Below are 27216 nucleotides of genomic sequence, written 5' to 3'. Positions count from 1 at the left end.
CTCTTAGGGCCCCACCCCTGCTGACAGTAATGGCCAGCCCGTGCTGCCCCCACGCTACTGTTTGAAAATGGAAACATTTTGGCAGCATTTGTATACTCTCACCAATACACGGAAAGATCGGGGCGCTCCGCTGACGCAGCGGCAAATAAAAGACAGGAGTGTCGGTGGGTTTGCGGACAGGCTGGGGAGAAGCGCCTGGCTGCTCTCCATGGCCTGGGGGTCATGCCAACACCACAGGGCACCACTCCCAGGCCTGGCACCCGGGACACTGCCGGGGTCCACAGAGAGCCCTCGCTGCAACGCCTGTTCCTCTGGCTCCAGAGGGACCCTAATGCGCACTGCTGGCATGGCCCTGCTGCAGCTCCCATCTGCGATGTGCAGCCCACCCGGAGAAGGGCTTTTGGGGCATTGGGCCAGTGGAGATGCTGCAAGTATAGAGGTAGACAGCTCTTTCCAGCCCATCGGACATCAAGGCTGCCTACATGTCTGCATGCCAAGTCCTTCTCTACCCGGTTAGGGAGACCTGCAGAAAATCTTTGACTTTACCGTTCAGCGCAAGAAACATCTATTTCAGCTTCCTCCTGATTGTATCACAGGGCTCAAAGATGGTTCACAAAAAGGGTTTGCTCCTGACACCGTGACAGCAGTTTGGAAAACAAACAAGAACATAAATGTTTGGGACTTACCAGAGCAGAATAAAGCTGGGACCATAAAACTGAGGTTAGCAGAGATGTGTCGGCTGATGACCTTTTTGCACCTAATTTTCCTCCCCTGCTCTGAAGAGGATGGAGTTACTGTGCTTTTAAAATGAGGTGGTAGGCAGTTTTGGTGTGAAACTCAATCTGCTTGATTGGGCTTGCCATCGTTTATGGTCTAGTGACCGCCACCGCCACACGAATTTCACCGGGAACTTTCGGGGGAATTTTAGTAACGTATATCCTTCATTGAACAGGTGCAATTAAACCATACCTGTCAGCCACCGCAGACCTACGTGCTTTTTATAAACCAAAGCATCCAAGATGGAAACTCTCCAGTGACGCCTGCCTTAAACTGGTCCATGTAACACGTGGGACGTGCGTGAGCCGAGGCTGTGTGACCGATGGGGTCTGTGGGCCCCCTCTCCCCATGGCCAGCCCCCATCACAGCCATCTGTCCACACTGCAGCCGGGGGAGCCAGGGCTCCCTTGGCGGAGCAGGGCTGGCCTGTGCCAGGGCTGCTGTTCCTCCTCCTTATCCAAATGGGGCAGATGATCCTCTGCTGCCAAAACCAAGGGCTCATCCTCTCTGCAGCATAATTTTCTGCTGCTGTGCCACCAATCGCACAGACAGGCAGCCCTCTGTGCTGGGGGCGATGGCTGGAGCCCAGGACATGCTGGTGTGGAAGAGACACGGCTCTCCCTGAGACTGACAGGTACAGAGAGGTTTGCAAAGGGCTTCCTCATTTATGGAGCGTTTGCTCAGCGCCTCGGCACCGTGCCTGGAGCTCTGTCACCTCCCTCCCTGCAGCGGGGCCTGGGTCCCTGCACGGGATCACAAAAGAACCTCGGTGCCGGCTGATGGAGATGGGCCTCAGGTCCCAGAGAACCCGCGAGTGCTCTGAGTCACAGGGCACGCTGCCACGGCGCTTCCCAGCACGCGCAGTGCGATACCGCGGCTCCCTCGCAGACGGTCGCCAGTAATTGCTTTAAAGGGGAAAGTGCAGCAAAACAACAACAGAAACACGTTTCACACGGTTTCAAAGCATCTCTGTGGAAATCAAGCAGTGTAACAGCAAAGTCATACTGAAGGTGCCCTGAGGCAAAAGGCTCCAGCTCACACTCGTCTGTGCGGAGCCCCGCGCTGGCGCTTGGCTCCTGACGCCGTTGGGCAGCGCGTGGCCCAAGGTGTGCTGCAAGCACCCGTCTGGCAGAAGCACTCGCCTGCCGCTCTGGGATAGCAAGAATATGTGGCACATTAGTCATGCCAAGTGCTTCAGGGGAGAATCTTGCATTTATTATGAATAAGGCAGAAAACAAGCTTTCATCTTAATTTCCGAGCACTCCCGCAGGCAGGAAGCCCCCGGGAGCAGGCACACGTACCAGTACAGACTGGCGGCTCTGCGGCGGGAGCAAAGGGACACCGGGTCACCCCCTGCTCTCACACCACTCTGTGCTCTGAGAGCACTCGAGCGCATCCCTACCCAAAGCTCTGTACTTCTACCGCAGAGTCCCTGCAATCCTCTCCTCCCAGGTAGTCCTGCTTGTACACAAACCTGCTCTGTGGAAAAAAAGAGCTAGGCCTGCGCCTCATCCCCTTTATTGACTTTGTTCCCATTAAGCATGTTCCTCATGTGCTAGAGGTGACAAACCACACACAGCTGTGCCTAGAACACGGCACTGTACGTTTTGCACGGTGCAAACAGCCCTCTGCCCATCCAAGGTCCAATCAGCCACTGCACTCCGTGCTTATCACTGTACTGATACGGCTCAGATGAAAATATTTCAGTTACAATGATGACATAATGGCCTGTTACCAGTTCAGAGGCACAGGAGCCCTGACAGGTAGCTCACTCCACAGGGCACACTAAGATCTAACCACCGAGAAGCTGCTTGTGAAAGAGTTCTGTATCATAACTCCCAGGACACAAGGTTTCAGCCAGCAAATTAGTGGGGCATGATTCCCCCCCAAATATACTTTCTCTAGAAGTAGCCATACAGTTCCCTGATGAATCTGAGAGATACAGGAACAGGAATTGCCCAGGTCTAATTGAAAGCCACCTTCCCAGTGCCCCAGAGCAAAGATGTTGAGCTCCTCTCTCCTGAGGGCACTGGGATCACAGGGAGCCACTCTATTGGGATCCGCACTGTGAAATTCCAGGTGGAACTCCCAGGGATCCAGCCAAACTCCAGATCCCAAGGTGGTGGGGCCAGGACAGCCAGGCAGTGAGATTCTCCCACCAGAAATGAAGAGCTGCTAGCAGGGGGATGCTGGGTCGGGAACACCTTCCTGTCCTGTACTCAGATGTGTAGGAAAAGTGCAGACTTGCCCGCAAGGTTTGTGAGATTATTTTATGAATTTTATCAGTTGATGACAAAATGCTGTTGGTATTCACTTGTATCTTAAAATTTTGTAATTTAAAAAAAAAAAAAAAAAAGCCCCAAAGAGGAAAAGACAGAGGGTTATACAGAGGGTTATAAAGGTTTTTGAACTGGTGGTGTCATGCTTTGGTCATTGCACATACACAAACACACAGACTTGCAGTGTCTCCAGCTTAACAGCCATGTACATTTAACATTCCTACACTTACTGCCATCCCTCCCACTCCCCAAACACAAGGATGTTCTCCTAAAGCCAAAGATCTCACCAACAGAGTTGACATGCCACACGAGATCTGCTCCACAGTGCACCTGGAGAAAAGGAACAGGTCAAGGCCCATCACAGCAGTATCCAGGTGAAGGTACAGCTGGGAGTCTCCTGGGATAATGCCATACCCAAAACCATTCAGAACGTGAAGGTTCCAGCCTCTGCAGTTCCCAGCTTTGAAACTAAACAGCCAGAGGCAGGGGAAGGGGAGATAAAGCCAGACTCATAACTCAGCATTCGCTGCAGAACAGCAGAGCAGGGCGATGACAATGTCGCCTACGCAATCTGTGCTGAACAGGGCAAAGTCCCACTTGGCTGCACATTCGCACCCAGAACTTCTGGGGCAGCTGCAGCCTCACAATCAGCTGAGATTACAGTCACAGCTTGTCTTAGAGGAAGCAGCAAAAAGCCCTGTAAGCCTGTGGGAGGCAACAAATGCCCTCCTCCATTACTTATGGAATGTCATACTCGTGTGTTGCTCGCACAAAGAGATTTGATTTTTTGATGTTTGACAGTGATGCTTCCAGGTCTTCAAAATTAAATGTTTTCCAAATGTCAGTCCCTGGGAAGCTTAATTGCTGTGAAAATACAATTTTTACAAATTTTACAATCTGTGGAGCAGTTGCGTTTACAAGTTTTCTGGGGGGTTTTTTTGTTTGTTTGTTTTTATGAGAATGTGCCATAAAACTGTTAACATATATGGCTAGAAAAATATAAATTGTGCTGCCATTATGGAGTGTGATTCCCATCCCCTGGAATGACTTGCAGTGACACTGAGGTGGGTTTTATGTGCCCAGCCTCACTGAGCTGCTGCTGAGCAACACACAGACAGAGGGATTCCTGGAATTACATGGAATACAAACGCACACGCCAAATGAATTTGTTCCTAAAAGCAGCTCAATTCATTTAGGTCTAACTGAATCACAGCCAGTGGAACAGCATCTCGGAAAGAGGCACCTCTGTGCCTTGGATATAACCGGTGGGCTGTCAAACCGTCACGCGTTAAGGAATGAGTCTTTTCAATTTGTAAATACATTTTCTCACCTACTAAATGTTACCAAACCCTGTCAGTTTGATAAGAGTATGATGATCCAGCAGCTACAAGCAGAACAAAATATAATTACACCAAAATAATTTTGCCCCTTCTAGTTTATTACAGATCTTTTCATTACTTCTAGGTCTAACACTAAATGGCTCAGTTTCAGGTCTATTATAGTTGGTAATTTACATTTATTACAATCAGGGACAGGTAACTGGGGCTTATTATCACATCCGTTATGAGTGACACCATTTGCAAGATGCTTAACACAAAACAGACTTGTTGCTGCGGTGAGACAAGCGGGGAAATTGCTCGATGTTAGAGGGCAGGAAGGAAGAACGAATTAGCGAAAGCCCAGCAAGAAACCAGCGGGAATGTCCCGACTTTAAATTAAAACCAGTGTAAGGGGGACGGAGGTTTAAAATTATCACCTGCCGTACCTGTGGCTATTGCAGAGCGGGGACTGAGCACGGGCTGCCCTGGGCACGGGGCTCTGGGTGGCAGACGCGGACAAACAGCTCCCAGGCCTGACCGAGTGCCAGAGGCCGCAGGGACTCGGGGCGCTCCACGTCTCAGTGTCCCTTTCCATGCTGTACCTGTGCCCCTGAGCGGGTCTCTCCGGCCACCCCGGCCCCACTGACCATTGTCCGGCACCACACGGCAACGCCTGGCGCTGCCTCTGGCCGGGCCCTGCGGCAGCTGAGGCCGGAGCTCCCTGCCAGGTGGCTGCTTTTCAATTACACTGGCTGGCATTGTAGGGTTAACAAGGAGCACGGGGAAATCTTTTATTCGTGTAACACAGAATGCCTTTCGTTGCTCTTTGAATAATGTTGCTTAAAATCCATTAAATGAACATACTCCTTCAACAGACAGCCTGCAACAGGTAGAGCAGCGCGCACCCACCACCGGGCACCTCAGTAAAACCGCATCCCCAAAAGCAGGTGATTAAGTCCGCATTCAAAATAACTTTCTTTTCCCCCCGAAAGTGACCTCCCTGTAGGGGAACTGGATTCCACTTCCACAGCACAGCTCAGCTCAGCCAGCGTGTATGCCAGTGTGATGGCTCCCCATTTCCCCAGAGGAGTAAATTAAAATTCCGGTGCATGTTTATGAAATCTGCTTTTTTTAACTTATGAGGTGGGGCATGTGAGTGGAGAGGGAGCAAAACTGAAAATGTAAGTGACTCCTTCACAAAAAGGCGAGTCAATGCATTGGTTTCAGTGTTGTTAAGTTCTAAATGGCCTACTGTTTCTGAAAAAATTTCCCGTAAGTTTCAAGTAACTCAGGGTAGCCATGAAGTCTTATCATTACAAATAATTACGGGGCAAGTTCCTGAGTGAGCTGTACAATACACTATTAAACAACCAAGTTCTAAACCCAAGCACAAGAGAAATGATGGCAGGAGTGGAGAGAGAGCAGTAGGGAGGGCTGCTTGGCTGGCTGCACGCCGGAGCTGACAGCCTGCTTTAGCACCCAGGACTGACCAGGTTCAAACCAGCTTTGAAAAGGAGGAAATGAGGTCAGAAACCAGGCTGTTGTACACAGGTATTAACACACAGGGGAATGGAAGTGCTGAACCCCAGAACAGTGCAAAAGAAAAACTCCTACCTATAGGAATAAATGCGATAGAAACAACGAGTGACAAACCACTTTTGGTGGTCCCAGAGAACAGCTGAGGTGCTGCTGGAGCCCGTCCCAGTTCGGGGCATTCTGTGTATTCGGATTAAAAGCCACCGAAGAGCAGTGCAGGAGCAGAGCAGGCTGGGGCCGGGCCGGGCAAGCTGCACGTCACCAGGGGGGAGGTGCAATGACCCCTGCCCGTGTGAGACCCCCCAGGTGCTCACAAGGGTGGGCTCACACCAGTACACCAACCAGGGAAGAGCATCAGTGAGTGAGTGAGCCGTGCAAGCACCGGGGCCATGCACTCCTGCATCCCCGAGGTGTCTGGGTTATGGAGCACCCACTTCCACCGCGATGAGATTACGGCCAGCTCACAGAGCGGCAGCACTTTGTTAAAACGGACAATTAATCTGATTTGAGATGGCAAACGAGCGAGCCAGCGCTGCTGCAGAGACAGCTGTGATGGGAGGGGGGAATCCTGCAGGAGAGTCACTGGTCCCTGCGAGCTGGCGCAGACGGGAGAGGTGGATGGCAACTGGTGACAAGTGTGCTGCTCCGATCGTTTCTCCACGGCTACCAAAAACCTGCCCCGGAGCCCCCGGTGACAGTCCCGCGCCACTCTGCTCTGCACAGCCCCTTCCATCTGCTTCCTGCCAGGCCCTCCTGACACATCTCATTCTGCAGCCAGCGCAGAGATGCTCCTTTGTGACGGGGACCGCAAATCACCGCGCGGGCCAACCCTTCCCCGGCACGTGCCTCCGAGCACCGTCTGCAGCTCCACGGATCACAGAAAGGACCCTAATGAGGCGAGCGTGCCCAGCAGCTCAGTCCCTGGTGCCCAGGGGACGCCGTGCCCAGGTGGCACAGCCTCCCCACAGAGTCAGCCTGAGCACAAACTCGGGAAGCTTCTGCTGAAGTCACGTCAGCTCCTCAGTGTTCTCGCTGCTGCTTCCAGCCAGTGCCCTTTAACCTACGCTTCTGAAGTTCTTTACATCCCTAACTGCTGAGTCACGTCAGGTATGAAAGGAGATCGTGAAGATCCCAAACACAAAGGCAGGGAGCACAAGAGGAATTTTTAATGAAGCATCGAAGCTGGTGGAGGCAGAGAAGGGGAACATGCAGGGATGGCGACCCAGGGAAGAAGCTACACAGCAGGGACTCTGTGTGCTGTCGGGCTGCTGTCAGGTTTTCCTGTGTTCGGGTTTTCTTCCAATTTTGTTTAACTTACTGTCTCAAAAATCAACCCCCGAATTTCACCCAGTTTGAAAAGGAAGGCTTTTATCCTTCAATTACCAACTAATCCATCTTCTGCAGAACACAACCAGCACTGCACTCGCTCCTGCCCACTTACACACTGTCTCTTCCCATACTTACACTCTGAGGAGCTCAGGAAACCATTTCTTCCCAGTCAATTACAAAAGGAGAATTGGTGTCTTTTGGCATAAGAACGAGCAGCTGTAAACAGCCTTTTTCCACGCACCTTTGTCACTACGACCACCGTGTCGCCACCCACATCAGGCCCCTGCTACGTGAGCAGCCTGCAAAATTTTATCCATTAGCTGGGAAATGCCCGCTGCAACCCAAGACGAGCCCATCCAAATAATTTCACTTGCCAATTAACTTTGGAAATACATGACAGCCTTGTCTTTGGGTGTGATTTCAGAGCCTACAGCGCCTCTTGCACTGCCAAGCTTTCCAGTTTGGGCCTGCGGCGTGTGACTCGGTGTAACTGCAGGAACACTGGCACGCAGAAGTGGGATATTGGATGTTCAATATTTGGCTTTTTTGGCAACATCTCTTCTCACTCCCTGCCCTGGCGTTTATCTGTGCAGGCACACTGCTATATCTGATCCCCCGGACAATGCCAGCAATACCGCTGCACATGCTGCTACCTTGCGCAAGGTTGGGCTCCCGGTTTGAATCTGCCTCTCCAAAGCAGACACTGCTCCAGAGCCTGAAACAATGCCCAGCACTTCGCCATGAAAAGAGAGAAAGTGAACATTAGCACATCAAAGGCCCCTTTCTGAAAGAAGAAAAATTGCACGATGCACACTTTAATCTTTCTGACAATCTATGCATGGCCTGAGCTGAATTCTGTTTTTCACACAAATGGGAATGCTCGATACGAGCACATCTGTACCAACAGCAACAAGAACAGAGAAACGTGAGCTAGCACAGACTTTGAACTTTTAAAATATGGATTAACACGCAACAATATTTAACAGCTGATAGAACAACATCCCCCTTATCTCTCTTAATAAACCCAAATTACATCAAATATTTTACAGGCAACATGCAGAAAGGCTGCTAAAAATATTTTAATCTAAAAATAAAAAGGTTGGTATTAAACAAAATACAGGCAGTATTAAAATCTTAGTGTAAATGCTGATTGTATAAAATCAGTTACCTGTCAGAGAACAGCCTTAAGAGTAATTCCCTCAACTAACGCTTCCATTTAGCTAACTAAGGGTGGAATGGGACCCCTGCTTACAGATTTAAAATACTGCTAAAACACGTGTACAGCATCTAAACTCGTTCTGCTGCATTCAGGCAGAGACTTCTGCCTGTAGATCTCCTCGCACTGGGAGGACTCACATCCATCAGCCCCGAGAAGCAAACACTGGGACATCTCTGCACATCCAGAAAACCGGAGCACGGGCAACGGCACGATCCCAGCAGAGAGGGGCAAGAGGTGCCTCCTTCTCATTCCTTCACCAGGATGCCCTGTGTGCTGCTCAAGCCTCACTGAGATTGTCTGCACATTTTTTTCAGCTGACAACAAGTTAAACAGAGTCCAAATGCTTGTGGAGAGGAGGAGAGGGACTGCCCAGGAGCAACATCCCAGTTTTCTTCATGTAAAAGAACTGCACCCCCTAAATATCAGCTGTAATGGAGTGGTATATTGACAAGCACATGCTGAGTGGATTTGTTCCCAACTCAGTTTCGGCCAGCGAGACAACATCTTGGAAGAACTTCACCAGGAACCCAACCTCGGACCTGCAGAACATCAGCAACAGAGAAGAGGCAGCACCGTGGCTGAGCCTCACACATGCCTGACACTGCACACAAACCACCAGCACGTTCCCAGACAAAACACCTGCACTTCCCAAAAAGCTTGAGAAAAATCCCACTTTTCTTGCAGATCCGCCAGCAAGTTAAAACGCTTCAGTCCCAAAAAGGAGCGGGGGAGCACACACGGATTTGCCAAATGGACTGTTTGAAGCGGGGGATCAGTGGCGAGACGACGAGCTGGCATGCAGAAATACTGGGCAAGGAATTAAAAGTGGCTGTTTTGGAAACCTCTCCACAGAGGAGCCTGCCTGTGCCTTGGACACCCACCGTGCCACAGACCAGCACGCTGAAGTACCACAAAACCAGGGGCTCTCTGCACTCGTTCACAAAAACCATCTGCAATTTACAGCGTTTGCGTTGCTAAACGTGGCCCCAGGCCCAAGACCTTTATTTCCCTTCATATTTTGCTTCTCCAGGATACAGCCTTCCTCAAAGCACCGGCTAAAATGCATACTGGGGGAGGAAAGAATGGCTGGACCGGACAGATGGTCGGCCTTTGGATGCTGAAAGGGATTTTGAAAGAGTTGAGTAGTATGACTTAATTCTTGTCCTGAATATTGAAGGTAAACACAGATCAATCCAAGTGAGGCAGGGCACAGCTACAGCCCTACACCACCGTGCTGTGTGTAAAAACCAGCACCAGATCACGAATGCCACAATGAAAAAATCCCCAACATTTTCTTTGAACTCCTGCCTCTGGATATACTGCCTCTCAGTATTTGTTTGCTCAGCAAACAGAAATTGAACGCATTTTTAAAAATGCAATGATTTACTTGCCATACACAAATCACTGACTCAGCACGTTACTGCACAGTCAGAATGCACAGAGCTGAAGCAGAGAAACCCCTCGGTACTCAGGAGTTTGGGTCCTGCTGTTTTCTCCCAGTTCTGGACCACAACAGTCTCTCTGACAACTCCAGCAGCGATGGTGGATTCTGCTCCATCCTAAAAATCTCCTTGTAGTGAATGCTACATAAAACCAGCAACGCTGTCTCAGGCCTGATGCTCAAAATGTAGCAAAAGGAGGAAATACGAGGGCGGGAAAACGTGAGCCCCAGGTATCATGTTTCTAACGTTCTTCCAGCAAGTACCAACAAGAAAAATGAAACATTTGCTTTACTGATCTCTGTGTATTGACCTTAGCAATACGAGGGAAGATTCAAACCTGATGTTTTGGGCAGCAAAGAACACGGGAGCCCATGTGAGGCGTTTGTTTGCAAACCCCAGTTTCACAGATACTGTAACTGATGCACGAAGTGGGAACAGAAAGTAAAATCTCTCCACTTTGCTTTCCGAGATCCCGGGACTTAGTGTGTTGACTTTTGGGATTCCAAACTGCACGTTGCTGTGGCATTTAAAACAAACGGAAACGCTGGCATGCAAATCCTATTCAGCAACTTGAGAATACTGAGGGCTTTTACAAGGCAAAGAACACGTTAAAAGTTCATTAATTAACCAGTGCTTGGGAACAGATGGAATGGCTATCTGGGCTCTAATTACTGTAAGTTGGGACAGAGGTTCACAGACCTTAATGAGGTTCAATAAAATGAATGATTACACATCAATCACAATTAGAGAAACCTGTAAGATGAGCTGAATTATCATGGCAACAAGTCATAAAACATGGGAGCACAAAACCCAACAGGCTCTGCGAAAGCCCAGGAAGAAAGGGTTTCTGAATTCAAACAGTTCCCCTGGACTGGAACAATCCCTCTCTCCTGCCAGGCTCAGGGAGTTAACGATGAGGGCTGTGCTGTCCCCCCTGGCAGCCTGGGGCAAGGGACTACTCACACTGGCACGTGTGGGTGGGCGGGACTGCTATTCCTACAACTCCAAACCTTCAAATAGCATGGAGTTTTATTTAAGGACAGACAAATAATCCCAGCCACTTCCATTTCTTACCAGCAGAGCTGCCTGTGGGAAACGGTGTTTTCAGAGCCTCAAATTTCCCAGCTACGAGAGAGGCTGGCGATGGGGAGAGGAAGGTGGTGGGGTGGACACAGAAATTCAACGTGCAGAGCCCTGTTCGCTTATGATCTGGGGCGTGTCTGAGCCTCAGCTTCAGGGCTTGTCCTCCAAAGTGCTCTGTGCTTCTGCCATCCTGCCTGCACTGCCACATTGCCTGAAGGGTGCCAGTCTGGCAAGCGCAGCCCTCACGAGCCCCCTTTCAGTAACCAGGAAGCCAGTCAGGGTCACAGGGACGGCAAAGTTCAGGACAGAGCTTCCAGGAACACAGAAAAGCAAAGGGCCTGGCAGCTTGAGCTCTCTCCCTAAGTTGTAATGGATTCAGTGTCACGGCACAGTTTTGGTGTCAAGGCTTTGCAGCACTGAGACACGGAGCTAACCCCAAGTTTGTTACACAGGTAACACGGAGATCTGCAGTGGAATAACTGCTCCCTGAACGACGCTGCCCTGCCTGGCTGGAAGGTGGGCAGGGGGAAGGCCTGTTGTACCTCAGGAAGCCACAAACTGTAGGCCAGCAAGGTGTCAGATAATCCACACTGTCGCACGGGTGAAAACGAGCCAGGCAGACGATCCTAAAGAGGCGCCACAAGTTCAGCTGTTCAGCACAAGTTAGTTACAGGTTCTCAAAAAAACTGGCCCAGGCCAATTCAGAGAAGTATTAAACCCCAGAAAATTACCTGAGATTTTGTTTAACAGAAACTACCGTATAGGCACTACATTGTTACTAAACATTAGGTTTAAGAAATCATCAAAAGCCATCTGCTCCTGTTTATACACCAGAGCCCTGACAGTTAATCATACTGGGAAATACACGCGGAATTGTGACACTGAGGAAAGAAAAACCACAAATTCAATCTGCCAGCCAGAAAACCTGCTACAAAAAGTAGCTTTCTCTTATTCCTCTCACTTACTGTCACCGTGTTCATGCCCCCAGTAACAGGCTGGCTTTCAAAGTTTTTCGAGTGCAGGTGGAGGGAAAGCCTCTCCTCTCTAAAGGTTGGTGTAGGGATTACGGTGCTGCTCACCAGAGTTACCTTTTATACAAGAGGCACAAAATTTCTGCGCCTCTCTCCTTTTGGTGCCAGCTGCACGGAGCACGTCAGGCTGGAGGGGAGTCAGATCTGTCTCGCCTCCTCAAAGTGTGGCCAGCACTCAACTCAGCCACTCATTTTCAATACCAGAGAAACAAAGTCATAAACAAAGTCCAAAGCTAAGCCTAAAAGCATTTTTCCTGTTTAGAAAGTTATTCCTTAACTTTCGATTAAGCAATTTCAGCATGTGTGCCTTGTGGAAACCGCACGCTGAAGTCAGGGTTTCTTCAGAAGAGAAAAAGAGAAAGTTGAGAAACGATGTGAACCTGTACTGGCGATGGCATGTTTGTGTTAGCACCAGTGCCTGGAGGGCTGGGGAAGTACACATGGAAATGCCCGCCCGCGGATCTGCTCTCCCGCAGCCTTTGTGCCTTCCCACCGCCGTTTCTGGGACAAGGGAGCAGCCCTGCTGGATGGGAGCTGCCTCTCCGAGGCCAGCACCTGGCCTTGGGCCCTGGCGAGGTCACGGTGCATCCCCACCGGACCCACCGCAGGCCGCTGTGGAGTCACCAGGCCCACGGGAGCCCTCGAGCCGTCCCCTCGGAAAAGATTTTTCCAACGCCGGGACGTCTTAAATCCCTCCCGGCAGGAGCCTTCACCTGCTGCAGCACCGCCCGCGGGGGAGCCCGTAACAAGTGGCTCCCGGGGAGCCCGAGCGCGGCCACCTCGGTGCTCGGGCTCCGGTCCCTTTGTTCCTTTGTTGCGCCGGAGGGAGCGGGAGCGGCGCTTCCCGCGGCGCCGCCGCTCCTGCCCCGCTCGTCCCTCGCGAGCGCTTTTTGTCTGGGAGCAGCGCTGCGCCAGCCCCGCTCTCCGCTCCCTCCGAGCGAGCCTTTCCGTGACCTAGATAACGCCACAGAAAGCAAGCGCCATGGGCTTCGGTTCTCCCCGAGTTCCGCGGCTTAATTTGATGATTGCGCTGCAAGAACCGAGACGCATCCTTTTAATCTAAATGACTCGGGGTAATTTAACTTGATTTTATTAAAACGTCGGAACGCTCGCTGCGCGTTCCGCACAAAGGAATTAGAGGGGAAGGTTAAGAATCAGCATCAGGGATACCAGCAGCTCCCTCTAGTTGGAAAGTGCATTATTATTGTCCCTGAAGAGCCAGTAAATAGCAAAGATCCCCAAATGTTACAAGCTGCTTACATCAAGTGGCTTGGGAACTCGCGCTGGAATACATAATCCTTGTAGATCCACTAGCTATACAAGACTTGGATTCCCTCCTCCCGAATGAAAACAACTTTTTATTATCTATGGTGGTGACTTCTGATTTTTTATTATTTTTTTTTAACGCGTTAACTATCCAAAAATTTTTAAATCCCAGCATTTGACAACGAACCCACTTTGGAACAAAAAACAAAACAAAACAAACCTGCCGCACGTTAGAGCGGCGATTTGCAAACCGGCTTTCACCGAAATTTAAAATAAGCGTTGGAGCGTGCATATGCTTTAAATAAATATAGGGTTTCAGATATTGATCCAGAAGCCACCTCCTTACATTTCCATGGCTTTGAAACTAAAGAAGAGGCTTTTTAGCCTGAGGGGTTAAAAGTGTGGGTGTGGAAGTGGGCTTTTGTTGGAAAAATTAGCAATGCTATGAGTCATTGTGCATTAGCGGCAGAATAGTTTTGCATCTTGTATGAATCCAGACACCATATGCCATGCGGGGCCGGCCGGCGCTGCGGTGCCACGTGGGCATCCCCAGCGGAAAGGCTGTCGGAGCGCGGCGGCGGCCGCGGCAGCGCGGCCAGCCCGGCCCGCCGGACATTGTCGGGAGCAGCAGGAACAGCTGGTAAGCCAGCAGAGCCCCGCTCGCCCGGCCGGCATGCTAATGAGGCGGCCGGGCCGCACAAAGCCCCGCGCCCAGGGGAGCGACCCCGGGGCCCGGGGAGCCGTGCGAGGGCTCGGCCCGCGCCCCCGGCACCGCCGGTGCGTCCCCGCCGGGGCGGCCGCGGCGCTGCTCCGCCAGCCCCGCTCTGCCGGCGCCCCCGACTCGCAGCCCGGCCACAGAAACCGCACTGGCCTTGCTCATCACCGACCTGCTTGTGACAAAACCCGAACAAAAACAACCCCAGCCAGTCCCGAGTGCGAGCGGGAATTCAGAGTAAAGTTTCCGAAAGACACAACGGAGATTCAGCTACGCAAATCCCTTCAAAGCTAACAGGGGGAAACAGCAAAATCATCCAAAATTACTTTGAAGAGACACAGAATGTGAATCCCCTGCAAACCACCAAGAACCACCACAAGATGGGATGAAGTACTTTGTTAGTAACCCGAATGTACCAATTCTGCTTCTGTCCAAGAACCGAAGAATGAGCGAGCGCCTCTCATGAAACACAAGTTGGGAGGCTCTTTATCTAACCCAGAAGAAAACGTGAAGCACCGCGGGGACAGGTGTTTGCACCTCTGCGTACCTCGCACCTTCCCGTGAAAGGAACGTTTACTGCTCATAAACAAAGCCCCGTACCGCATTGTGTGCCCCTGCAAGCTGCCCGGGAGGCGTCCTCCCGTCCCGGGCTCCCGGGAAGCACCTTGGCAGGGTGGGATCACACCCTCCGAACTACGCTATTTCCAGCGGGATCATAACTTCCCCGTTTTTGGCAGGGGTTAAAGAGGCGTGGCTGTGTGGTTTAGGACCCTTGTTTGCAACTAGTACACACCTATTAGTACACACGTCACTTAGAAATCCACAGCTGAGTTTGTTTTGTTGGGTTTTTTATCCTGACCTGTTATCCCACAGTGAGCTCACTTTTCATTTAAAAACCCATTACATTCTTGATGTCACTTAAGTCCAGGTTTGTTTTTGGAACTGTCCATTATATCAGCCAGCGAAGAAGAGCCTCTACAACGGCTGGGGTTTATTCAGTGCTACTGAAGAGCGCAGATGCTGCCCAGAGATCAGCAGTTTAAAACTCTTGTGTCAGAATCGGCCTGTGGCTTTCTCAACAGCCCTCAGTGAACTTTGCAGCTCCCAGCCACGGGGGAGGATAGCAGTGCCTCACGTTATAGCGACTATAAAATAAACTGCACTGTTCCCACGCAGCCACCCCAGCAGTGCGCGTACAAGCTGTGCGTCTAACAAGGCACCACGAGCAGGTTCAGGGATGGACACGGAACAGAAAATAGAGAACTGTGATCCCATTGTGTCCGCACAGCACAGCGGCATGCAGCGTTTAGACCTGCAGAAGCGTTTTATACTCTTTAGACATGCACCGGCGGGACGCAGTAGATTCTCTGCGAGTCCATGAAGAGCTCTGTGAATGAGAGCTGAGGAGCCGCCTCCACAATCCCATGTAATGCCACCTAAAAGCTTTGCCTCGCATGACTTATTACAGGCTGGAGCAGATTAGAGGCATCGATCGCTGCCTGGAGAAGGTTCTGGCTGCGAGGAGGGAAGGCAGAGGAGACAGACAGCCTGGCCATCGATCGGCTGCGGCAGGAACCGCGCGGGATGAAGGGCAGAGCTGCCAGCGCCCGCCCACGCAGCCCCGGCCCATCCACGGCCTCCCTCGGATCTGGGCACCCCTCGCCAAGGGCGGCGAGCGGGACCTGCTGCTGCTCCCCACGGACACTGGCCACTGACAGGCGCTCCTGTGAGCCAGGGCCGGCCGCTCGGCAGAAAACCGTCAGGGGCCACGTCACATAGATTGCCACAGCTCCTGTGACACATGCTTTAGAATTTCATAGCAATTTCTATCAGCATCGATATAGCCGGAGGGCACCTCTTCTTGGGATGAAATAAAGGGGACAAACTGTGAACCCTCTCTGAAAGGAGTAACAGGCTTTCCATCTCATTTCCCCGGTGCGATCAAACACTGCCTCATACCCACAGCAGAGTTCCGAACCCCAGCGCCACAAAACACGCACTGAAAGGGACAACAAAACGTGTCTGACACCACACGAGCCTCCAAGAACGTCTGACAGCCATTCACACAATTAAGTCCAACACAGTAAATACCTTTCTTTCCCAGATAAAGCAGGTAAGCAGATCAGGGACTCTCTATTAGGTTAATCAGAAATTGGCTTAAGCCAAGAAAGGGATTTAATTCAGAATTTGAAGCTGATGTTCTCTGCTTAATCTTCTTGGTTCCAGATATTAACACATCTAGGATATATGAGTATGTCAATATCTGGATGAGACGTAACGAATTAAAGCTCTGGGTATCTTTTGGTGTTGTGTGTTTAGACGGGAGTTTCGGCTGTACCCCGCCGAGCTGCCGGCTGGCACGGGTCAGCAGGCACACCACTGCCATGCCAGTGGAGAAAGCAGTCGCTCACGTACCAAACTACTTCTCCAGCGTACGGGCTGTGTTTTCCTCTGGCCCACAGAAAGGAGTGCAAACTGTGAGTTGGGAAATGGTGACATCCTGTGCTCAGATATTACATCAAGAGTTCTCACCCCCACCGTGCTCGTTTGTGCTTGTTCCAATGCACAGACACCTCCAGCGCCCGACCTCACAGCAAAGCGGGGCGCAGGAGCCAACAGGCAGAATGAGATCAAACCCCTCTGCTACCCATAAGAACAAACCAACTTATCCTAAAAGCGAGGTTTTGTACAGAGATGATTTTATAATCAGTGTGTTAATAAACCCCAACAAGAACTGGCCCCCTATTTACTCATTCACAGGAAGACACGTGTAGTAGCTCGAATTGCTAGGAAAAGAATTTAAAGACTACCAGAAATCACTGAAGAATGCAGGGAAGAAGCCCACTGGTGCTGGCACACGGGACATGCTCCACCTGCCCCAAGGCAGCTTACAAAGAGCTGCTCAAAGCTGAGGCAACGTTTCAGACTTGTTGGGCTCTTTCCTACTCTTCTCTAAATTCAGTTAGCATCCCAGTCAGGAAGGACTGGGATTATGAGAGTTATTTGCAATGGTGGAGGAAAAAAAAAAACCAAACCCAAAGCGGTAAGATACTAGAAATAACAGTGGAACAATTTTCAAATTAAACCAATTCAGTCCAAGGAGAAAAGAAATGGCTCCATTTGGAAAGATAACCTGGGCAGTGAGAATTGGATTTCCCTGGGCATTCTAAGAGGAGCTTTTTGCTCAGACATCACTATCCCCAAATCCCAAAGTCATTTTGGAGACCAGGATTGAATTACGGGCCAACCAAAGTGCCTGTAACACCTGCCAAACTAGTTACATTTTCATGTCTGAAGGCTGACTAGCACCTGAGCTTAGAAACCGTCAGCTTAGACAGCAGCTGCCAATCAGACCTGTAAATACTTCAATCCAAAGCCTGGTTCCTCCAGTATTTATCTTCACAGACAAGAGCAGGTCCCAGAGAGGAGCTCTGCTGCAGCTTAGTGCCACGGCACTCCAGATCACACAAGCGTTCAGAAATCCTCCCCAGCACACAGCTTGTTTTGCACAAGCTGGAAGAGCTTTCAGAGATGCAGCTTTACAGCCCTGCTCCCACCAGTTTTTGAAATATTCAGCATTACTGGAACCAGAACAGACCCTTGCTTAGTTATGGCATGTAATTATTTGTTTGCAAGAGAGGTTGTTCCCTCCTTTCCTCAGCAAATACAAAGGAGGCTCGGATGCACTCAAAAGCCTGCATAAATATATTCCTCTCAATTCAAAAACTGTAGCAAGCTTAATATTATTTCCTGTCCTTGTAAAATTTAAGTCACCTTACTAGTCATGGTTTTTGTAAGTCCCGGTCATATTTAAAGTCAGTTACTGCCTGAAAAAGCAGCCTGGAAAGGCTGCTGGAGCACATTGCCTCGTGCCCAGCAGTTACTCAAGGATGGCAAGAGTCCCAGTTAGCAGGGGCTGCAGCCGTCAGCCTCGGTGCTCCAGGGCACCAAGGAGGAATAAAATGTGAATTTGGAACATAAACTGATGCGCAATCATCCCCGCCCACGGAAGCGCTGCGGCAGCTCTGTTCCATAGATGACTGAGCTGTGCTTGCGCCACCCTGGGCCAGCTCCTGCACGCTGCCATCATGTGCCCTTTGGTGGACACAAAGAACCTGTGGCCAGAACAGCTCTAAACTGAAGTGTAAATATAGTTAATTGCTTTTTAATGAATCTCGTGCCCTAGTGAATTCCTTAAAACCAAAAGTGTTACAGAAACGTAAGAGAAAAAAGATCTTAAAAAGTCTGACGTGGTCTGCCATAGTTACTTTCTTCATTTTCAAAGAGATTTCCAACAGAAAGCTGTATTTGGGCACGGCAGTGGAATTTGTGTCATCATGACCAAGCGGCTGCGGGCAGCGAGATGCTCCCGCGGCTCTGCGGTCCTGGTCCCCATGGAAACCGGACTCGGATATTGTCCTCCGCTCGCTGGAGCACCAAGTCGGGAGCCTTTTGTGCCTGATGAGATTTCTTCCACAACCTTCCAGCAACAGACCCTACAGCTTCCTCCTGACTCTTTCCTAATTGAGATGCAAATTAATCTCTGTGGCTGATTACACTTCCCTTACAGCCCCTGACAAGTGCAGCTGTAGCCGGAGTTTACAGACTTTCCAACAAGTGACTTCAGCTGTCACTGCTGGCAAGGCGCTGCCCCGGCTCCCCAGCACACGACCCCGGCCCTCCGCCGCACCACGCAGGGCAGCGACGAGGATGGGGCTCTCTGCGGGTACTTCACGCCCAGCCACTGCTCCAGCCCGAGCACCACGGACGCAGCACCCCATCACCACGGAACCACTGACACCAGTTTGATCCGTTTCTAACCACACCACAGCCAAAAGGTCTCTAGCTGCTGACCCTTAGCAGGGATGTTTCCTTGCAACATGACCCACGTGCCAAAGAGAAGCTGGAGACTGATCCTCCTCAGCTCTGCCTCGCTGCAGCCTGCAGCCCTCATCCCAACTACAGTTATGATTAGTGTGTGCCAAACATCAGCCCTTACTCTGCCAGGATCATTGCTTTCTATTTCTCCCTCCCACTGACGTTTTTTGAGTTATTTCCATCTCCAGTCTGACAAAGGCACCTTCATTTACTGTTTGCACTGCTTCCCTCCTGTCCTCCTCGCAGCAGCTGGCACAGCAAACACGGGATCTGAGCCACTCAACCCTTTGGGAGCTGTGCTGGACAGGTCCAAGCGTGACCTTCACTCATCTACACACTCACGTTCCAACTGCCGGCTTTAGTGTATCTCAGAGCCTTCGCTGCCTACAGACAGAATGAGATAGCTTTCTCTCCTGCTCCAGCATCACCCCGATGGGATCTGCCCACCACATCCCCTTTGTCCCATTTCAGCAGCTTCTCAGACCACTTCCATGTATCAGACAGACAAGTGGCAGTTGATTCACTACGGACAGCACTGGCGCAAAAGCAGACGCAAAAAAAGGCGGAAAAGAATGTGAGGACAGATGCTGCCTCAGACCCGCGCGGAGCAGCGCCCTGTGCTGTGGGGTCTGTGCTGCTCTGTCACCCCAGGGACACGCAGGGACCCTCAGGGACACTCCCTTGGAAAGCAGGAGCATGGCCAGCTGGTGAGTGCTGCTCACTCACAAAATGCTCAACACCAAAAAACGGGAGGACTGCGGGTGGGAGCAAGGGGCTGGGATAGCCTCGGTCTTGTAACTGCTGCTACTTATGTCCACCTTACTGCACTGTTACTTTAGTATTGAACACTGAGAAACAGACAGATTAAGCTAAATTCTGCACAGCACAGTTTCAGGGATTTGTTCGATTTCTCTCAAGAAACAAGAAAACATGACGAGTCTTGACTCGCCCGTCAGGCATTGCCACAGTCTGCACAACCACCACCAACTGCCTTTGCTTTACCGTGACTAAACAATTCGTTATTAACACAAATCTACTTTTAATTTCTGATTGCTACTTCTGCAAAGTGTCCTGGATAAAACTTAGCCTTTAAAAACCCCCAGCTTTGGGGATACTCCGTGTTTTAAAAATGTGCATCTCAAACTAATTCCTCGGCGTTCTTCCAAAGATCAAAACGTTCCAGAAACACTCTTTCAAAGTCATGTGATTAGAAAAATACTCATACCAAAAGCTCCCCAGAGAAAGCAAAGTGCAGTAAGCGCTTGTCCTGAGGTAAGCGACGTGATTAGCAAAACAAGCTATACGACACATGAAGGCACTATGGGAAGATCCCAGAATGGGTGCAAACCAGTGCTGGCACTGTGGGTCTGTGCAGCACCTGAGAACCACAGTGTATGTCACAACTCCTGTCCCAGAGAAGCACATCCTCCAGCCACCTTCCAGCCCCTGGTGGAAAACAGGCTCTGAAAATGCCCAAACACAGGCGTGGCTGGAATGAAACTGGAATTTAGGACCTGAAACATCCATACCCGAGGACAAATCCCATCTGTCTTATTAATGTAATGAGTCCAAGTAAAGTTAATTGGATAGGATAAGAGCATGGCTGAGCTCTGGCTATCAGCCCGACATACACAGGCCACAGCTTCCATCCATGTCAAAGCAAACCGGGAGCTACTACTACTCACAGTCCAAAGCTAATTCAGTGCTAAGCTCAGGCCCACCAGCAGCGAGACAGAAGCTGCCGGTGACAGACTCCTGTGACATTACCATTTCGGTTTTGAAACACCGGATGGCAGCCAGGTGTGAGCCGCTGAAAGCCTCGAGCGGGATGCGAAGAAAGCTGTGACCTTTGCCGATAAAATCAGGAAACAGGAAGGATTTTCATCCCAGCCTACCTCTCTGCAGGACGATGTGCTCCAGGTGAGAACCCTAGCAAGGGGAGCTTTGCCCCATGGAGAAAGGATACAAGCTCTGGTAGAGTGGGATGAGGGACTTGACAGCTCTGCTGGCGTTGATGCACGTGGCACAGATCAGGCTCGGCAGCAGCTTCGCGGTCACGATGGCGCCGTCAAAGAGGGGACCGAAAAACGGCACCTGGGCAGCCCAAAACAGAAAAGCAGGCTTCAGAACCACCGCAGGAGACTGGCACAGCATTGCGCCGTAAGGCGATGCGACCACGCCGCTCCCCGCGCTGGAACTTGCAGCGTGACATCCACCCCCCAAGCTGGCGACTGCTTAAATCCCCCACGACCGCCCTCGGCGCACTACACAGACACACACCCGCCTCAGAACATTCTGCTGGGGAAGCACGAGCTTGGTGCGCACAGGAGCGGAGTCCATCTACGGATTTGCAATCGACGTGCCTTTGGCAGCAGATATTAAGGGCTTCCTTTCCATCTGGGCTCCCAACAGGGGACCCTGATTCACTGGCTGACTCCAACACACTGGCAAAGATGTATTTACTTCAGATAATCCTCTACAAACTCCTTCCATGGACTTCATAGAAGGGAGTAAAAACTTGAGCTGGCCCAAAATAAGGAGGTGTGTGGAAGGCAGAGGAGATCGCAGAGCAGGGACTCTCTCAGGGGCACAACACGGGGTCGGGACAGGCACAAATGGGCCCAGCCCAGCAGGTCAAGGTGCCCAAATGCTGCTGCTTCAGGGCCACCTCCAGAGGAAGCCCTGTGCGACGTCCTCTGGTGACCTAAGGCTCTGCAGATGAAGGCCACGCTACGTACAAGAGATGCTTTCTAAAAGTAAACTGTGTCCAGAATTGCAGACGCAAAACGGACCTGAGCCTGTCAAACCCAGAAAATTTTGGTGTTTAGCTACGTAACTTTTAGTACCTAGGGGTCCTCAAACTCATTTCCCTCTCACAGACTCAAAATGAAAAAACCAACTAAACCCAACTAAAGCCCTAGACAGAAGCCAGCAGCAATTATCAATGTTTAAGCTATGGATTTTTTCCATCTGTACAGAGGCTTATCACATAAATAAATACCCTCTATTATTCTTCTCCAACTGCTTGTGGGTGACTGTGACAGTCATTCAATAAATGGACAAAGGGAATAATATAAATCCCCTGCATCTAGGGAATTCCTCTAATTAGAAGTGGCAATGAATTACAGAAGAAATTTGGGTTTAATGTAACATCTGCAAATGACAGCTGTCTCTGCGCACACTTATTCTGTCATTCCTTTACTTAAAATAATTACCCACCCCCCAAAAAAGTGTAAAATGTTTCCATAGCGGTTTTGCCTTCTTTTAGATTTTTTTTTTTTAATTCACTGCTGGCATTACTATCCAGGCAGTTGGAAGGAAAAGGGACAGAGGAAAGCCCGTGCCACCAAAACGATAATGCTACAGAGCGTCGAGTCTTTCCTCTTTGGGCAGCAATGTTGTTAGGTGAAATTCTTATCCCGTGCCCTGCCTAGAAGCACTGACAGTGGGAGAGGAGAATGTAGAAGCACAAAATAAGGAGGTTCAGTACGTACCAGCATTAAAATGATACCACCACACAAATACCAGAAATGTAAAGTCAGATTAGCAGATGCTGCTGGGGCAGGGAAATTCCCTGCCGGGCTTTTTGGACAAGTAGGTTTTGCTTACAGGACTTGCTGTCCCGGCTTCAAACCCACCTGGAGCTGGGGAGTGAGGCAGACTTTCTCATGCTGCACTAGGGAATTCGCAGACGTAACCCACGGACAAGGTGTGTGTATCCCACCCAGGGAGAGCAGCAGTGGAGCCGAGGGCTCCGGACGCGCCACGATCCGAGCGCCGCACAGCCGGACCAGGCGCACACAAAGCTCGGAATTATTCATTCCCGAGCAGATCCAGCGGCCTCGCCGAGGGTCATTAAAGTCAATGGAGCTGCATCTCGTCAGCTTCCATCTGCACAGGGGCTCGGCCCTAACGAGGGCCGGGGGCGGGGGGAGGCCAGGGGAACGCGCAGGGCGCGCTCCCCGCTCGGCTCTGCTCCGAACCCGGCACCGCGCACCCAGCCCAGGAAAACAGGGCTCTGATGGCCACAACAAACAAACAGTCTGCTTTGACAGGAATCGATTTTACAAAACAGAGGGAAAGATCCCCTTCTGTGAGTGCTCCAAATGTCACCGCAAGTTATCCACGAAGCAAAAATTAATATTCAGCCCACTGCAAACACCTGCTTTGTTCCAATTTTTCCAACAGAAAAATCATTATTTCTGTTGCCCGCAGTAAAAGTAGGCAAGGTTAAATAAACCTTCCGAGCACAAAGACTTCCTCTCGACAGCGAGCAGCACTAGTTAAAAGAGTGGGGAATGGGTAAATTATTGTACCAAATGGCTGAGAATTAATCTCTGATGACGAGCTGCAATCTAACGAGGCATCTGTGTCCCAGGGAACCCGCAGCATGTCCCTGGCGGTATGTGCAGTGCGGAGCCTGCCTGGCATGCTTTGTCCCCTCTCACAGGCAGCTTTTCCTCTCATTGTTCCCAATATCCTCGTGCATCTGTGACGCGTGGAATGCATTCACACTAACAGACTTACTATTGTCTTCCCTCCGAAGCTTTGTCGGGCAAAGACTGCAGCACGGTTCCTGATAATTATATTGCTTAATTAATCAAGACAAAAAAAATTTGCAAATCATTGCCCGGTTGCCAAGCAGGGAGATCAAAAATGAAAACAATACAAGCTGAAGCAACATAACAAAAGTAACAGCTATCTGATCAGAAATTCTTCTATAATGAAGCTATTAATGCTAAAGCGGTTAATGTTAACATTGCTCCAGGTGTCTCTACTTGGCTGCAAACAAAAAGGCTAACATTATGGATATAAAAGGCCAAATGTTGCCATGGATTCTGTAACCTGATAGAGAGGACAGCCTTTTCATTCGATTAGGGAATGCAATTTAAATACCAGGGACTGAAGCCAAACAACAGACATTTCTCTCTGCAAGCCTCTTTCATTCACCCTGGGGTCAGTAGCTGGTGAACAAAAGGTCAGCCACACTTGCCCTGGAAATGTCTGGATTAATTTTATTACATTGTAATGGTTTGTACTTTAAATGTAGGGATAACACTAAATTTCCAGTTAGCTCTTATCCTGGCTGCCCGTCGGGTGGCTTTGACCAATATGTAAGGTGACACAGCTTTTCTCCATCGCTCCAGAGATGTCTCGAGCCTGTTCCTAACGCTCGGCTCTCTAAGTTCCCTGATGGAACGCTAAAAGCTAAAATGCTCAAAAAGTAAACTGCAGAGCTCAAAACGAAGTATAAAAAAGCCCCAACAACCCGCTACTAGAAAATTTTCAAGTTTGAAATGTCTACTGACAAACCCCTGGTTGTCAACATCTAACAGCTCTGTCGTTTGCAACTCAAAAAACACTGTCTGCAGCTGGTGACAAGGGATATGATGGAGGCATCTAGAACAGCCGGTTACTCCTCTGGACAAATACTGTCCCTCGTATAAGGCAAAAGGTGTTTATCACACTGATTACCTTCACAAAGTATATTTAATGCATATTTTTGCATCCATGATGTACCAGACAAGCACTTGCAGAGGTGGCTTTTTTTTACACCCGTGCACAGATGTACCTACACACACATCTCTGACGTTTTGCAAAAAAAAAGGCATTTTTTTCCAAAAGCTGTCTCAACTGCGAGCCTCCCATACTTTGTTTGGTGACAGGATGTCCAACGCCCCCACCATCCCACCCAGGCAGGAGGCAGCGACAGCCCCGCAGACGCGCGAGGCTCTGCACGGTACCGCGTGGGCAGCACTGACCCAGCACCACACGAGGAGCTCGCCTCGGGAGCGGTTCGCTCTCGCTGCCTCGGAAGAAATTCACAATGGTGCTAAATACTGTCCTTCACCCAGTAACTTCCGCGGGCTGGGAACTCTGAAATGCTTCTCTCAGTGCTAAGTGTGGCTATAAAATGAATGAGCAGTCACTGCCAGCACCATTAGTAACTCCAGTTTTAAAGTAAGCTCATTGCTCAGCTCATCTTTCACCCGAATCGCACAGACTGGTTTTGTACTCGCTGGGGAAAAAGCAACCCCCAGACTCTAAGCCACCGAGCCTTACTTGAGCAACACAACTGCTGCTGACTTGCACAACACAGCAGAGCCAGTAGAGCACTCAGAACGTACCTCGGGTTTCTTCATGATCTCAATGAAGAACATGTGATTCTTCATGGGGTAGATGACGATGAGGACGTCCCCGAAGTCGGTGGGGATGATGCCCCTGCGGTAGTTGCGGGTGTGCTCGGACCACACGATGTGAACCTCATCATTTCCCAAGTGACGGAGCTGCAACGGCAAATTGGCTCTTTATTAATCCGAGCGATAACCACGCTTCAGGAGGGGTCACGGCTCACAAATTGAATTACAATGCTCGATAGCAGGAATATTTCATTACGGAAAAAGTTAAAATATTGTTTTTCTCCAGTTGCTCATGAAAGCATCAGCTCAATAATTTGCTTCATTTAGAACTCATTGTTGTCTGATGGCTTAATTAAGTCATTATCAAACTAGCCATTAGCATGATATGTAAATGTACATTACCTACAGTGATTTAAGATGGAAAACCAAATTACTAGAACAAAGCATTAACCAACAGAGCATTGTATTCCAGCTAAAATAAGGCAGCTGTCACAGAAATATGAAACGCCTTGACTCAGAACGTCAAGAAACTGCCTGTCATGAACCACTATAACTGAATTTATTATCCACAAGCATCTCCTCGCTGACTGTGTCTGGATGGGGCTCCTGCTTGAAACGTCAGCAAAATATCTGGGCAATGCGAAGTAGAGAAGAATGGGGAATACCGTGGGAGTTACACCTTTTCATTTGGAGCAGAGTTGCATGAAATACAGATAAAATTTAAACATGACATCCGCAGAAAGCATCCGAGAGCCTCTCTGTGTGTGTGTGCGTGTGTGTGTTTGCTCTGCTGCTGGAGGTGATCTAACAGATGGCAAAAACTATTTGGCAATCACGTACAAGCCTCGCACAATGGTTTCAACTGTAAGCTTTAAAGTTAAAATGTAATCCACACGCAGAATGCCAGCTCCAAGCATAAAGAGAATTTAAGTCCCACTTAGAGCTTAAAAGACACCCCCCACCCTCCAATTTGGTGCTACCCCTGGAACAATGTGCACAATAGACCGAACAAAGAAGCCAAAACGAAGCTCTGCTACTTCACTCTGTGTGGGGGGAGAGAAAAAAGGGAAGAGAAGGTGGTGGTTTTCACTGGTAAATAACAACTAACACCAGCACGCTTTGGATCAGCCCACACTGCGCTGATGAAACTTCCCTGTTCAGAACCAGGCAGTGCCTTTAGAAGGAAAACCTTTCACTCCTACGTATTGGTGCCAAACTGGACCCCCTCAGTCACGAGAGAAATGTGGCAAAACCACACTGTGAAAAATCAAAGAAAAAGCTACAACTGTGACCTTGGCTTACAGTTCATATTCCAGCAGAACCAAGTAAAGCTCCGTTCACAGAAGGACTGAGATCCTCAGCTTATTTTAAATGAGACAGAAGATAATAATTGCGTTTTATTTACACCCATGAGTAGAAGGTAATTTTAGCTCTGTTTGAAGAAAACATGAACCATTTTTGTCTTGAAAAAACACGGGAACATTAACAATACTATTATTAGAGCTTCTTACGCGTACAAAACAAGTAGAAGTTGCTGTTCTGGTGGTCACCTCAATAGCTGTGCAGAATCCCAGTAAAAACAAAGGAACACACAAGAAAACACATGTTGGTAATGCCACAGGCTGACGTCTACCAGAGGAAGCAGGAATTTACACACAGGGCAAAATCCTGATCTCACTCTCCATGACCAGGTGCAGCCAGGTCACCTCCAAACTGATTAGAAGCAAGATGTCAAGTTTAGTCCTACAAACCCCTAAAATCCATCTGGTGAGCAGACTTTGTGCACAGCAGGTCCCAGATGCTGAGGGTGCCTGGCCAGGCTGCCCCGCTCCAAGGACGGGCCCAGCTCAGCCCAGCTGAGCTCAGTGAACACCCGGCCAGGGATTTGCGAGGGCCCACGTTTGGAGGCTGAGCCCAAGCCAGCTCTGGCGCTGGCTTCCCAGCACAGAGAGCCCACAAAGGCGGCACCCAGCAACCTGTGCTGTAGGAAGCCCAACAAGTAAACGTGGACACGGAATTCCGTAAGGCAGTGCCGCTGCCTGGTTGCAGAGGGCAATTCACAAACCCAGCTCAGCTCTTCTGAAGAAAAGGCTCTGTACTGCCATGCCTCCTATGGCTTTTGAGGTGAGAAGCAGCACATACTGCCGAAAAAAGTCATCCAAGCATGTCCAAATACTGCTTGAGGGACCCTTTTTAAAATCC

General features: G+C 50.0%; 1 protein-coding gene across 6 annotated transcripts in view; it reads right to left on the bottom strand.

Moving 5' to 3' along the window:
- Positions 1-27216, bottom strand: part of RALGAPA2 (Ral GTPase activating protein catalytic subunit alpha 2) — a 93331-nt gene that overhangs the window by 15953 nt on the left and 50162 nt on the right. For 5 of the 6 annotated variants that reach the window (XM_032104346.1, XM_032104348.1, XM_032104350.1 and 2 more), the window contains 2 exons: positions 25003-25161; positions 20841-20968 (listed from right to left, as the gene is read on the bottom strand). In XM_032104346.1, the coding sequence (XP_031960237.1) occupies positions 20841-20968; positions 25003-25161 (287 nt within the window). The remainder of the gene's footprint in view (positions 1-20840; positions 20969-25002; positions 25162-27216) is intronic. The other variant, XM_032104351.1, reaches the window with a different exon arrangement.

The sequence above is a fragment of the Corvus moneduloides genome, chromosome 3, assembly GCF_009650955.1.
Source record: "Corvus moneduloides isolate bCorMon1 chromosome 3, bCorMon1.pri, whole genome shotgun sequence".
Classification (NCBI taxonomy): Eukaryota; Metazoa; Chordata; class Aves; order Passeriformes; family Corvidae; genus Corvus; species Corvus moneduloides.
Note: the sequence above shows the minus strand (reverse complement) of the source record. Positions and strands in the feature narration are given on the sequence as shown.